The sequence below is a fragment of the Emydura macquarii genome, unplaced genomic scaffold (genome assembly GCF_026122565.2).
Source record: "Emydura macquarii macquarii isolate MOO-44397 ecotype Brisbane River unplaced genomic scaffold, CSIRO-AGI_Emac_v2 contig_2897, whole genome shotgun sequence".
NCBI lineage: Eukaryota > Metazoa > Chordata > Testudines > Chelidae > Emydura > Emydura macquarii.
Genome location: NW_027133034.1, coordinates 2104660 through 2120208, shown reverse-complemented (window position 1 = coordinate 2120208; position 15549 = coordinate 2104660). Strand labels below are relative to the sequence as shown.

Below are 15549 nucleotides of genomic sequence, written 5' to 3'. Positions count from 1 at the left end.
GATTCTCTTTTAAAAAAAATGTTTATATTTACAACCTTAAATCCATCAGAATAAAGGCTTTTTTGGTTGTGACTACTGTATAAATATTTTGCCGCTAGAAGCAAAGGCACATTTTCTTTAAGCTATAAAATTGAAAGCTCACTTTGTTCTTAAATCTTCCTAAACATCATTAACTTGCTGCTATATCTTGTGAGTTTTGCATGCGAGTTGCAAAGGGCCAGTTTACACAGGGAGAAATATATTTTGCTTTTATACCTTAAACAAATAGAAGTGCAGGATGCTCAACTTGTTTGTGGATAGTCAGTCTCCACAGATACCTTTTCCTTTGGAGACACTGCAGGGGCTGTAGAATACAGACTTCATTGATTTCAGAAGACACAAGCAACTTTATTAGGTCATCTATTTATATGAAGTTGAAAGCCATTCATGTCAGGGATCCAAGGAATTTTTATTGGCTGGAGAATGGGCTACTGATAAGATTGTTCTGCAGCAAATAGGATTATGTATAAAGAGATTATCCATGAAGCTGTCTGCTGAGTCTTCTGGTGAAAGACAGTGCTTCCTAAGAAACCGAAGAATCCGACAGCCAATGTTCCTGGTAAGAGAATTTACATCTCATAGACTGAGAGACAGATTGAAATTATCTCCTTTCATCGTATCCTACTTCACTGAGATTTCTGTTATCCTGAATTCTGCAGTAGCCAAGAGCCATCTACTATGGCTACTACCTAGAACCATTGCATTCATGCCTCCTTACAGTGTCCAGTATTTATAACCATCAGGGCTGCTCTGAAACTCATCAGGTGAGTTGTCTCCAGGTTTTAGAACTTCTGTAACTTCCTCTAATCTTCTTTTCATTAATTTTCTGATGGGAAAAACTTGGATCTTGCACCTTTCACATTCTTTGCAGGCACCTTTGTGTTGGTACTGTTATAGCAACATGCCATCCTAATTCCATTTCCACTAGCAGCGATCCCATATAAAAATCCCTTTTGTATACATATTACAAGTCAAAAATTACCAAATGGGATTGAGGCTGAGAGTATTTATCAGTATTTAAGGGCAAAAATACATGCCAGAGCTGCTGTAGTTATCCACAACACAAGCATTATAAACCCAGAGGTATGGAAATGCACGGCTAGGGCACTCAAAGATCCTTGACTCTACCCTGTAGTGACACCATTGCAATAACTCTGTGATTAATCTGTTTTAGTGTTCATAGTCCCAGAGTATATTACATTAATTTTAAAAAAAACTTTAGAATTTTTCTTGTTTCTTCTTTTAGAGAAACTCACAAAGAACTGCCCTCTTTCAAAATGGCCACCATCTCTTATTTTTCTCAATTCAACTGAGGACACAGGCTGCCCTCAGGGAAGATTGCACTGCCCTATGCTGATAGGAGATAAGAGGACCCATTTTAACTCATTAATCAGTATACTTACAAATTCTTAGAAAATTCACTCAATGCAAGTGCTACTCTTGAGGGAGGATACATTGTTATGTACGAAAGATATAAAGAGTTCAGTGCTGCTTTAAGTGTAAAACGCCAATTCAACCTTAACTCTTGTGCCTCTATAACATACTTTGAGACATATCCAGAAAAGACAGAGAAACTGATTTTTAACTTGTCCAAGCAATCAGCTTTGTTCACAACTTAATACAACACCCACCCATATCTCCTGAATTCTTCATTTGGCATACTGGAACCCAATATGTCTAAAAATGCATCTTAGATTCTGTCACACACTGCCTGAATGATTTGTACTAAGATGGCTGCTCTATCGCTGCGATAAGCTTTTGTGCTCTATGTATATCTGTGCCCCTTGTTACGGATGGGGAAATTGCAGTAGAGAGAAGCAAAGCAATTGACCCGAGGTCACACAGAGAGTTAGTAGTAGAACTGGGAACTGAACTGAACTCTCCTGGCTCCCACTCCCAGGAACTACCTGCTGGAGCACATTATCTCCCTTGCTGAGCTTCAACAAAGCAGTGTGAAAGAGCTTTTGTCATAACAAGAATGTTTGGGTGGTTTTGTTTTTGTTTTAAATTTACTTCTTCAGCACAAGAAGTCTCTTATGTTCGCCTCCTGTCTTACCCACACTGGGATGTTTTAAAGCTATTGAAAACATTCTACTACCCTGGTCTCTCCAAATTTAACTTCAGGTCTCTCTCTCTTTCTATTGCTAATCAGATTATTCATTGCCACATACAGCTGAATTGTGCTGGGATGCTGTTATGCACATAGGGAATGAGCCTGTGCACTAGTGCACTAACCATAAGACTCTCCAAAGTGCTACAGCCAGGTTAATCGTGTGCCACAGAGGCTCTAAAGCAAGCCTCGCTTGCACCTTCTGCCATTGAACACTAGTTGCTGCATTGCTGAACTGGCTAGGCAGCAGCAGCCCAAGCTAAGGGGTGGCAGGGCATAAACGCCAAATGGCAGTTGTGCTGACAGTTTTGCATTCTTCGTATGGAATTCTCTAGTTGTGGCCTGTACCAGGCTGAGTATATTGTTAGCGTTTACTCAGGAGAGTGAAGGCGTGTGTTATGCTTGGGCAGCAGGGCCTCCCACAGAACTCCTGTTGTCACTGGGGGCATCTGGCAGGCAGGGATAGATCAGTAAGGGCCTGCTCCTGCTCTTACTGAAATCAATAAGAAAAACTCTGACTTCAGTGGGGTGGAGCAGGGCAGCCCCTAACTGAAGACCAAATGGGTCCAGCAAAACAACAGGGTTACTGCAGCGTGCGGGTATAATGCCCATAGGGGACAGCTTGCAGTCACAATGTGGGCTCAAGAGACCAAGTCTTTGTATTCTGATGTTGGTATTTGTACAGTGAAATTAGCTCCCTAGTAGAAAGTAGCTCCCTCCCTTTATCCCGTCTTTCTATACTGCATAGGGTAACTGGGAGGCCCTTTCAACACTCTCGCTCTTGGTTCCATTGCCTTTCTGTAGTGTTCAGTTGCATTAGGCGTCCTTTCCTGCTGACCATGTCATGCACTGCTTGAACACAGTAGGTTGCAGGGGTCCTCCTAGCAGGTGAGCGTGCCACACCAGATTTAGACTAACTGCAGAGCCTCCATCCTGGGGAAACAAGAGACGTGCTCTTTAAGATAATTTATTGCACAGCCCAGTACGGCTGTTACCAGCTCAGGTAAGGTAATTACTCGCGGTACCAGCTAGCAGCTGAACGTTAAGGTATGTGCCGTTTTTTCCCCAGTTCTCATCATCTTGGTCATCCCAATGCTTTCTGCTCCCTCCTTGTCTGTACCCTCCTTGGCCTTCTTTCTCCACATTTACTCTTTCCTTCTCAGCTCTTTGTCCGCTCAACTTCTGCCCCTTTCACTGTTGCTGTTTTCCTTCTTTCTCCATGTTCCTTGTATTCCTGCCACTTTAATCCATGGGGGAAGGACATTTTGTTACTCCCCCTTCACATCTAAGGAACTGAGTCAGTTGTCGCTGCCTCCCCAGCTAAGGGGAGAAGCTGAGGAGATGGCCTCCTTTGCATTTATTCTCAATGTGTATGTGGAGTATAGGGGTGTGTCTGTGCTGACACAGGGCTTTCCGCTCCTCCGTATGGGAGTGGGAATATCTGGGGAGCAGGGGCAATCTAGACCTGACCTCTCCCCTGCCACTCAGGTGGAGTGGGATGGGGGGAGGGAGAAGCCATATCCACTCGATTATCTGAAATATTTCTCTGTGTAAATAAAGCATGTGATTACCCCTTCCCCCAAACAAATTCCCATTGTCCCAACTGCTGTTTTATTTTATGGGGGGGTTAGGGGAGGGTGGTAAATGGGGTTGTAGTTTTGTTATGTTGGGTTTTTTTTCATTTTGATTTTGAGAAAATGTTGAGCAAAACTGCTCCCATACTGAAAAGGGAATTGATTTGACCACTTTACTGAATGCCCCCTTGTGGTCACAGGTTGGCCCCTCTGTAGTTTCAGCCAGACTGTAAGAAAATTATACATATGAGGTTTGCTCTTTTAAACTCAAAAGTGCTATTAACTGTGGTTACAGAGATCTGGTCTGAGAGAGTTTAAAGCAGGGTAATGTTGGCAGATTCAGCTCAGACTAATAAAATAAAGTTTAGCATGTGCAAAGTTTGCATAACTCTCTCCTGGAAAAAATAACAGACAACTAATCTCTTCCTGAAGTTTTTTTGCATGCCAACAGCTGCACTAACTGTCTCCTCTTCTAAGCCCATGTACAGTAGAAAAGTTAACATACAAAAATCTAAGCTGATAAATACTGAACTCTTTTCACTTAATATTCTAGTCTGGCAACTAACACAGGGCAGAATTGTGTGATTGAAGTTAGCTCTTGGATAGTTTGGAGCTCTTGAAATCCACCAAGTATTTTAGAATTGCTGCAGAGATAGTTTAATGAATAACCATTACAGCTGAAACCTGAGGATGAGCTACAAGCACCTGGTCTAGCTGTTTTTCTTAAGTTTCCCTTTGACTCTTTATTCTTTCTAGCTATAGTGCGCCTCTTTTTCGCCTTCTCTTAAACATGCTACAGCAGCTGGACGGTCTTCTATAAACCCATTTTTGTATTTTCATGACCTTCCATTATCTATACGTGTTGGGTAGAACAAGGTGCTAGAGATCAGCTAGTTTGGAAAAGTTTTTTCTCCCTGAGCATTCATAAATTCTGTACAATGTTTCAGTAGGATTTCTGCTATCTGAAGGCGTTAATATGTATTGATTATTCTGAGGAAGAACAATCTTTAGTTTTGCTTAAAAAAAAAAATCTGACTATTCTAACCAAATTGGAGAAAAGGGGGGGGGGGGGATGTCAAGTTGAGAATTAGGCATTAAAGCCTAATCCGTGTGGCTGTTGATTAAAAGCAGGTAAGGAGATGTTTGACAAAACAGAATTAGGAAATGAACTTTACTAAACTGCTGGCAACTATAAAATTATAGGGATTTAGGAGGTAGTCAAAGAATTGAGGGGAAAAAAGCAAATGTGGTACTAATTATTTACAAAAGGGAAAATTGTCATGGGCTTGCCATTAACTTCAGTGGAAGTTGACAGAGTCTAGATAAACTCTTGAGATTTTTCTTCCAGTGTTCTGCACATGGGCTGTGAAACAGGAACTTCAGGTATCTAATTCCAGCTCCCAGACTGCCTCCCTCTCTAGGTTTGGGTAAGACACTTAACTTCACCTGTTTCCCCATTTGGAAGATGCAGCTAATTCAGAACACAGCTGGGACAAGGGTAGAGGCGTAACCTTTGCAAGAGAAGTTGAAGGTACAAAGCATCGGATAAGTAAGTGCTAAGACTGTTCATTACCGTGTAGATAGAATACCTGCTGCCTTAGGGCTCATGAGACTCCGTGTAAACAAATCTAGGAAAAAGAAACGGATTGCAGACTTCAATTGCTTGCTGCTGTAAGGCTCGAGACTTTTCAGCTAACAAGTTGTACATTAAATGGCTAATCCTCAAGGACAATGGCCCATGCAAACATCCCATGACCCAGGAAGCCAGATGTCCTTTTGTGATTCTAATTTTGATAAGAACACCACATTTGCTTTTTGTGTTTGTTTGTCTGCCACCTAGCTGTAAAGATCCCCCCCCCCCCCACCGAGTGTAACCTTAGCAGTCTGGATGTAAGTGGAGTGATTAAAAGTGTCTCTGTATGTATTTAACGACCATTATCACGGTTGTTCTCTGTAGATGGGACAATGTCTGTATTTATTACATAATCGATAAGAAAGGGTATATAATTTATCAGAAAGCTGAAGCTGATTTAGCAGACTTCCCGGTATTGTGAATAAATCTCTCTCTTCAGTGTTGTCTGTGCAGCTTGATTCTTGGGGAAAGAATCCCTTCGTGCTTTACACTGCTGTATTAGTTCTATTGCCTCATGGGCTGAAGGAAACACTGGGTACCATAGATGCTGCTAGAGGGAAACATTCTAAAGCAAAATCAACTTTGTGATGGACTGTCAAGTCTTTTGTTTGCAGTCTATAACTGAGAGACAAATTCCTTTTGTTAATGTCAGTACGGCACCTAGAGCAATGGGGCCCCACCATTTAATGGGATTCCTAGGTGCTACCCATAATGGAAATAATTATAAAGCAGGTTGCGTATTACTAGTTGGTTTGCCAATATTGGTCCAGGCAGATATGGCGATGTGCATTAACAACAGGGGGCTATATAGGATATATATATATATATAGGTAGCTAGCTATACTCATACACAGCACAGAAAAAAATGATTCAGTGGATGGAATGGGATTAGTTCTTAACTGGGCATACTATACTTTTTTTTTTTTCCTGAAAAGAACGTTGTGCACAGACGCAAGTAAATACTCATTTGTTCAGTTAGCTGGCTGGATGAGTGACCTTCCCTATGTAGCTCCTCCTTCCACTGACCTGCCTGAAGCCTTTCCTTGTCAGCTCATCAGCTTGTTTCAGCTCTTAACACAAGCCATTTTTTTCTTTTCGTCTCTTCCTCAGTTTTTTTAAAATGTTAATGCTCAAGCCATACTATTTAATGCTGTAGAGCAATCAGAATATAGCCCTTGACCTGCCAAGTCGTCTCTTTATTTCAAGGACCTGTGGATCTGGTCCTGTTAAAATATGTGATCACTCTCACTGTCACCCACACCCACCCCTTCACCCCCTGAGGCAATGACAACACCCAAAACGTCTCCGCTAACTACTTTTCTTTTATGAAATAGCAGCTGCTGCCACACTGTTGTTCTCTATGTGGCTTTCAGACCACAAGTGACAAAGTGGGTGAGGTAGTATCATTTGTTGGTGAGTGAGAAACAAGTTTTTGAGCTTACACAGAGCTTTTCTTGAGATCTGGGAAACTGACTCAAAGTGGCGCTGCTAAACAGGGTCCAAGCATAATTTTTTTGGGCCCAGTACAAACATTTAACATGGGCCCCGTTCGGTAATGGGAGCTGCAGCGTGGCCCGGGCCCCCCAGGGCCTCCGTAAAGTGTACCCTCCCCCCACCCCCATGGTGGGGCCCTGCTGCTAAATACAAGATTTGAACAGATTGAGTGGCTAGTTCACCAGTTCATTATTAGCTAAGCTGTGTCCTTAGTGAGTCACAAATTCATTTTATTGATGCGTTTCATAAATCAGAATATTTCAGTTGCCCTGGAGTAATTATGCTGCCAGAAGAAATAAATTGATGTAGTAAGTAAGTTTTTTAAAAGCTGGTATTTCTTTCTATTAGGTGGTGACCTAGTAACTGTTTAGTTTACCTTTAACGTTTGGTTGTATTATGCTTGCAGACAGTTGTGTTAACTCTGCAAGGAGCATACGAGTAGGATTCAAGTCTTCCTTGTGTGTCGAGAGATGTTCACTATGGAAATGTATATGTTCCCCCTTTGCAAACCCATAGAGGAAAATGGGGCTGCACAAGTGTCACTGACAGTTAACTTTGTCCTTCATCACTGCTAGTGCTAATGCACAAAGTGGAACAAATACAGCTTGACTCTCGAAACCCAGTGCCAGCAGTTAGAAAACCATTTTTCCCCCTTATAATCTGAGCCCGTGGGATTTACAATGGCAGTAGAATTTTGCATAAGTGATTTCTGGGCTAGGGGGTATTTGTTACCTGACGCCAGGGTAAAAGGTGGAGGGTATTTCTGCTGGTTGGATATAACTGTCCTCCGCAGTTCTCTCCCCCGCTGCTTCCATGACATTAAACCTGAGACCTAACACAGGTGGCTTTGTCACTGTGTATGACAGTTGGTCTTGTAACTCATTACCTTGAAGAATTTACTGGTGGCCAAACTTTGCTCCCTGTCCCAAGTGTGGCCCAGTAGTATGCAGGTGGGACAGATTCTTCCTTTCAGGCTGCAGTGCATGATGGGCAAAAGCACGGTGGTGCTTCAATGCTGCCCCCCCATCACTCCTATGCAGAGCGGGTTGGGTGGTGGATTTGTAGGTAGTCTATGGCTCCAGTTCTGCCCTTCAGCCCACTCCTACCCTCTCATCCAGTTCAGCTCTGTAACGTGTAGGTGTTAAGGTCTCCCTTCATGGACTCTTCCCAATCTGGTCTCCCCTCCCCCAAGGAAGTCACAAAAAAGAAACCATGAACTATGAGAGGTTAATTGCTACAACACCGAGTTTGTATTTTTTCTTGGCTGAACAGCAGGCCACACTTCTGTCAAACTGCATTTGTGTTGTTACTGTGACACGCTGTACACCCATATAGTGTGATTTGTGTATCATTCATGTTTACCCTTATAGTGTAACTTGTATGGTCTGATGCACAGTATGTCATGGAAGGTGTTTTTAGAATGCTCATGACATGCTGAACATTATTGTTATGGTGGCAGGTTTCCTGCAATGTCATCCCTATGTACAGATATGAAACTCTGCTATGTCACATCCCCAAATGTGTATCTCACATGGCTTGAATCGATGCAAACAAACACAAAGCTAAGAATTCATGCCTCACAAAGGCATGCAGACAGGAACAATGGCTTGGCCTCAGCACCTGATACTCAAGTGAAGGAAATCATGCCCACTGCCGGACATGGGCGATCACCTAACTCCAGGGGGTGTCGAGGAAACTTGCTAAAAGAAAAACACCTTTGTCTCAAGGCTCCCCCCTGGAATCCATCTTCTAAGCAACATCAATGACTGACAACTGCCTGCAAGGGGGAACGGGGTACCTGCACGAGGCATCACAGCCAGCTGTGGGTAAGCTAACATCACAGACTGGAAAGCTACTGAAATATTAAGCTTAGTTTAGGATGCGAGTTACCTTTTTAGTTAATTGTGACCAACTCCTTGCCATTAATAATCTATTTTATAATCACTTAAAATCTTGCTATAGTCAATAAACTTACTTGTTTATTTTATCTAAAACAGTGCATGTGGATTGAGTTTATGTAAAGACTTCGCTTGGAGTGACAGAGCTGGTGCATATCAATTTCTTTGACAGACAAATGTAAATGAACTTGCAGTGTACAGCACTGAACCCTGCACGATGGCAGATCCCAGGGTTGCATCTGGGGCTGGGGGTGTTTGCTGGGAGTCTCTCTCATGAGCAGCTGGCGAGAAGCACTCCTTCAGTGGGCCAGGGATCCATTATCGCAGGAGGCTGTGTGGGGGCTGACTCAGGAGTGGGTGGTTCACACAACAAAGCGGAGTGAGTCGGGAGCCAAGAGTGAGGGATTGGGGTGACAAAGTTACACACCACTTCAGATTGCAAGGGGGGGGAACGTAACAGTTACCTCAATTCCTTTCTTGCTATCAATCCTGTCACCTTGCAGTACTGAATCTAGCAGAGCCTATTAAAAAATCTTCTGTTCTAAGGGCTGATTCTGGGAAGGTACACTTATGGTAACAGGAATTGCTCTTGAAGTGCAGGTGCTCCAGTATATGCATATATCTAGGAAACACAGTGAGTGAGGCTAACCATTTACAAGTGAACAACCTGGGGCAAAGTTAAGTGATTAATGACCTAGCAATTATGACATTGACACTAGACAATGCTTCCATGGTACTTATAATTGATTGGTGCTATGGCTCATGGGAGTGGAGGGAACAGTTTGTCCCACTGATGGTTATAGGTGCCACACATCAAACCAAGGACACAGTTTTACTGCTTGATTATTATAAAAAGGTAGGTGCTGATCCTGGTTTGAGCTTCAGAGGGGCACAGGTGCCTGCCTGAGTGCAGCAGCTGCCTTCCTCAACAGAATGGTCTAGCTAGAGATCAACATGAGTAAACTGTGTAAACCACACAAGAAATAAACAGTTTGTTCTTGTTTCAAGGAAGAGAAATAGTTAAAAACACTGATAAATCACTTTCCTTGGGAAAAACTAAAAACTTTACACTGTAGGTAAGTTTTTAATTAAGCTTATGTAGAAGGAGAGAGAGTTGGTTGATTATTTAATAGTTACCCTCAGTAAAGCTTTATAATTTCAACAGCAGCAGGAATATTTAATCCTCTTACTTAACTTGTAACTTGCTGTGATACAGGAAGTTGTAGACTGCTATAACTAGCCTTGATGGTACAAACAATGAGCCTGATCCAAACCCCATTAATGTCAACAGAAAGACTCCCAATGAGTAGAGGACTTTGGATCAGGCCCTATATCCTTCCAAAATAGAGAAATGGGGCTAAAAAGTCTGTTCTCAGGTACCAACATAAATGCAGTAGAATTTGCCAAACTATTAGCAGTCAGCAATTTCACAAATGTAGTGCCTTTTTCTGCTCATGAATTATCTGCAGACTGACTCATGAACGTGTACGTTATTCAGAATGACAAATATTCAATGCCAGTGTATTTCAGCTCATGACCTATTCACTGTGTTTGCTGTTTCTAATTCATTATTGGTGCTGCGTGACTGAGGTCATCAGAAACCCCGGAGAGTGTTTCAGTGAATGAACGACTCCCAACCCCACAAGGAGTTTGAGATGGAAGCACAAAACACTTTCAGCAAGGCTTCTTGTGAAAGTACATACTGTTCTGCAGTGTATGCACAGCTCTAATATAGAGTAAATCCATAGGGCCAAATCACTGTGAAATCAATGGAGCTATGCCAATTTACAGCAGTTGAGGAGCTGCCCCACTGACTTCAATGTTTCATTTCAGATTTATACAGACATGAGATCAGAATTTGGACCATCAACCTCAAGAAGACGAGAAATGAATTAATTTATGCATAACCATCCCCTCCTCAGAACTCAAGGTATAGAGTCATTATCCACTGTATAACATTGGTTCAGTAACAAAAATGATTCAATTCCAAGAACTGAAAAAACTACAGTGCACCAAAACAATGATCCGGGAATATACTATTCTTGTTTCAAAGTCAGCTTGGAACGAGAACAACAAAGAGAAAAGTTTTGTAGCATTAACTTTCTCAGAGAGTCTCCTATGGGAGGTTCCAAAAGCATGAAAAAAACCATATTAGTGATATTCCCATCAACCTGCTTTTCAGAGATGATCCAGCCCTGTTAGTTTGTCTCATGCAGGAAATCAGAAAAGCATCAAAAACAGACCAAATCAGAGCACAGTTTCCCGTACAACTCCAATGAGACTATGAGGCCGTTCATGCTCTATTCTCTGGGTTCTCCTCTCTGCTACCTGGTTTTCTGATGTAGTGAAAGTACTCAGATCTCCACAGCTCTCCAGGTGCAGCAGCCTTGGGTGTCTTCTAAATGGTAGTGTATGTGCCCTTGATGTAGATGACTGAGCAGGAGTCATAACCTTCAAAGAAATGGAAAAGTCAAACTTCATATCTTTTGGCTTCTCTGTTGTTGCTTTTTAAAATATACTCTACTGAAGTTACCCCTGACCCAACTTCCTTGAGGGTAGGAAGCTGTAAGCTAGCTTTCTCCAGTATTTCTCAGATGACTACATGCCCAACTTGCTGACAGTTCATTAATGTATATCATAATGCAGCAGGTACTACATTGAAAAGCATACATAGGCATAATCACTGATGGGGCTTGAGCTGTGGGGGTGGGAACAGCTTCCCCTCCTCCCTCCCCCAGAATGGTTGCTGGATTTGTGCATTTTCACTCCTGGTCTCCCCAACCATTTTTTTCCCCTAACACAGGGGATATAATTTTAACTCACCCTGAGTGCAAGTAAGATAATGTTCTGTAATGGTGCAAGAGTTATTAGTTCCCACTTATCCTTATTTCTATCCTTCCCTTTTTACAAAAGCTCTCACTTTTACCACCTGCTATGCTTCAGATCAGCTCTGAGAAGGTTGGTCTGGTCTGAAAGACCCATTCTTATGACTGAAGCTGCAAGAAACTTTTATAAAGAATCTGCCTAGTTTCACAATTTTAGCCACTTCTTGCTAAGTTTCTCAAATCTTTCATTGAACTTGAGCCAAGTTATGGCTCTGGATGAAACCATGAGCCATGCATGATTTCAATTTGAAGCTAAGGAAGTCTTACTCAGTTCCTTTGATCCTAAAGCACAAAGCTAAACTCGGGGACTAAGAACCCAGGCGAACCAACATTGCTGAAGAGTTGCATAAACGCTTTGTGAACTAAAACCATTGATTTTCCCACCATTTTAATAAAGAATCACTTGTGCTGTAGATCTACCCACTATAATGATCTGTGTCTCCAGGTTACCCAAGATATTTCAGGAGAAAGTCTATGGCCTATATGTGGCTTGTATCAAATTATGAGAAGACTAATTTCTGGGTGCTCATGCTGTTACTGTAAAGATGTTCTGCACGGTCTGCTTTTCCTCTAGGTGATTTTGTGTTTGGTTCAAGATTCCCAGAATAAACAACAGAAAGCAGTCACTCTGGTAGAGTTTATATCATGTATTTCTTTAGCAAATAACCTCTACCCAATTGCTGACTGCTAGAAGTTATACCACATAGCTGCTTCCATGAGAATAAAGAACAGAAGGAAAGAAAGACAGTCTTGAGGCAGAAGACTGGGAGTCAAGATATTAAGTTTTATGCCTTTCTCGGCCCAAGATATTTTGTATGACTCCATGTACCTTGTCAGCATGTCTTTTGAAACTAAGGTGTGCTGATTGTTGATATTGGACTAATGGAGATTCATGTGCACAATTTCAGGGGGAGGAAGGAGCTAGACAGAGGCTGAGAAGCAGAGTCCAAACCCTCCTTCAAACTCTCCTTTTTTTTTTTATGCTTATAAAAAAAACTTGACAGTTGTTAAGCTGTTGGTGTGCAGAAAGCACTGCCTGCCATACTGACCAATACTGGTTCATTGTTTCCTTGTACTCCCCTGTCTGTCTGTATCCACCTGTTGTCTCTTGCCTTAGACTTGGATTGTAAGCTCTTTGGGGGCATGAACTGTCTTTTTGTTCTGTGGTTGCACAGCCACTAGCACAACTGGGTCCTGGTATGTGACATGGGCTCCTAGATGCTATGGTAACACAAAATAAATCAAAGTTTTGGAAAGCTGCTGACAATTCCAGCCTTGGTTGAGGATTTGGAAAAATAAGGATGAGTCTGGGCCTCTTTTTATAATGCAGACTTATTTTTGCCTAATCTGATTTACAGCCAAGTTGTAAAATACAAAAAAAGTCAACGGGTTCAAGACTGAATTAGTCCCTTTGCTTTAAAAATGGCACTGAAGTTTTAGGAAGATGCACCAGAAAGCACACACTAGAAACAACTGATTATAGTGAAACCAAGAGGTATGGCTATTTTACAGTAACTTGTAAAACATGAAGGTAACATATTTTATTTACGTTACTAGATGATGCCAGTAATCAACATTTTTATGTCTTCACTCTAAACTCTAGTAATTCTGGACACACTGGGTGGAGTTCTTTTTAGTTTTTTGTAGTGGTAATAATTTATTTCAATTTCCTCTGTTTTATAATCATCTACAACCTTTTTCCTGTGTGAAGTATGATATTATCATGTCTCTTTGTAGTCCATGTTTCTGCCACAAGGGATTTTGCCCTGTTTTTGGGGGTAGGGAGGAGGCTAATATTTCATCTTCCTCTTAATTTTATATATGTATGGTGTTCACACTAGTTTAAGAAATAGGTTTTCCTGTTCCACTTCCCCTCCCCTGAATCTTGGTTACTTCTATGTTGTGCAAATGTATCTTAGATACATCACTGCTTGGACTTCTCATTCTTTCCCAGAACTAAGCTGACATACCAGTAAACCCTGCTAGAGGCCAAACGCTGAGCCTTGCTGCTATCCAGAGCATGCAGCTGTGAACTGACCCAGTGTTTTGTATGCTAGAGAAGCCAATTAATAAAGTGAGGAAGTATTCAGGTCTCCAGTTCATCCCAACTACAATAATAAGCTACCTGCTCAAGGAAGTTGGCGCTGGTGATGGCTTCCTCCATGTGTTCTTCGTCCGACTTTAAAACGGATTTGATATTTTCCACCAGTTCATGTATGTCAGGGGTCATGCTGCAGGAGGACTGCTCTAGGAATCTTGCCACAAGCAGCTTAGTGTCCATATATGACCTGTAGTCTACCAAAGACTGTGGTCTTGCTCTCAAAGCTCTTGCTCTCAAACTCTTTCGCAAAATGACAGTGGCCAGTTTTGGTTTCAATTCAGTCTGAGTCGCAGCTTCACAGCTTAGTACCAGACCTGAAGGCAAAAGCAAAATAAACAAAGCCCATTTATTGTATCTGGGCAGTTGAAAAAACAATGTCATAATGAGATGTCAGCATTGACAGTAATTCAACACGGATACATTGCACAGAGGGGACATCTTGGTAAGCAGTGAAATTTAGTTATTGCCATGATAGCGCCAATGGGTAACAAGATTCAATTCTCCCCTCCCATCCCCCGATAAATATTTGTGCTTTGTGTCAAATTTACTCCAGGTAGAGTATTCCAGCCTGTGGTTATTGTCCCTCAGTCACCTTCCTAGGGCTAGAGACCCCTTTTTCTCCCCTAGTTACCTCTCATTTGCATGTTAATGGTCTGGGCTGTGGTTGTCAACATATACTACTACATAGTAATCATGGGACAGGGCTTGTCTGCAATGTGAGCAGGTGCCTGGAAAGCCAAGGTGTGAATCTACACTGCACAAGTTTGCCACGCCATAGCTCACCATGTGGACTCTACTACAGTGGAGTGAAAGTTCTAATATGCTAAGCCGCTGTCTGGGACTGTAGCAGGGTCCACATGGTGAGCTAACTTGCCATGTAGACAAACCCACAGATTAAAATAAGCTCTTGCATCCTCTGCATCAGAGGTCCTTCATGGAGTCTAAGAAGTGCTGAGGGCTTGTATGAGCCTTCTAAACTCAGTGAATTTCACCATTTGTGAATAGTAATTCCCCTTTCTAATATAAACACGGCTGATTTCTCCCACTCTGTTCTGATAACACTAAGACATTACAGCTGTTCATTTTGATAAATGTATGGGAAAGCAAGCGACGTGAAGCCATAACCAAGCATAACCAGACAGACAACTAATACTAACAGACGGACAATACATTCATAGCTCTTTTGTTTATTTTTATGTATTCCTGCAAGCTATGCTGTACCTTTCATGTTCTAATGCATTCTTTGGTTTCTTCTGTGCACTGATCAAGAGGATTTGTTATGAACTATCCAAATTTTTTTTTTCCCCCAAAAACCAAAAATTAGTGATATCTTGTTGGTTTTGTTTTGTTTTTTTTTTAAATTGACTGAAAATTCCATTCTAAGTTACTTTGGGAAAACTTAAAAGGAAAAAAAAATCTATTCCAAGATACGTTGTCTAAATAAACATTGTTGCTATTGCATTTTGATTATCAGAAAAACACCCACAGGTTAATAAAGAAGCTCTGTGATGTGAGCATTATGCCAGAGACAACAATAATTCCAGAAGGAATTTAGTCCAGTACCTCTCATCAAGGGAGATCAAACTAAATGGAAGTGACTTCCCTAGTTAATGGGGCAGCTGACTTCTATCTCGGCAGCAACTGAGTATTTCACTTTCAGGTGGTCCAAGGCTACATTGTATAGAACTAATTACAAAACTGGATTCCTGATGGCGTGGTTTTAAGTGCTTAAAAGCTGCTGACTGACTGATTCTATGTACAGCATAGAGCATCCCCTGCTTCCACCATATCTAATCTACTATTAATAGATAACTG

At 41.7% G+C, this 15549-nt stretch overlaps 1 protein-coding gene across 1 annotated transcript in view; it reads right to left on the bottom strand.

The window, feature by feature from the left end:
• Positions 1–9138: 9138 nt before the first annotated feature.
• ENTREP1 (endosomal transmembrane epsin interactor 1) overlaps positions 9139–15549 on the bottom strand; it is a 50340-nt gene continuing 43929 nt past the window's right edge. The window contains exons 10-11 of the mRNA XM_067568867.1: positions 13759–14048; positions 9139–11199 (exon numbers count right to left, since the gene is read on the bottom strand). Coding sequence (XP_067424968.1) covers positions 10996–11199; positions 13759–14048 — 494 coding nt within the window. The 3' untranslated portion in view covers positions 9139–10995. The remainder of the gene's footprint in view (positions 11200–13758; positions 14049–15549) is intronic.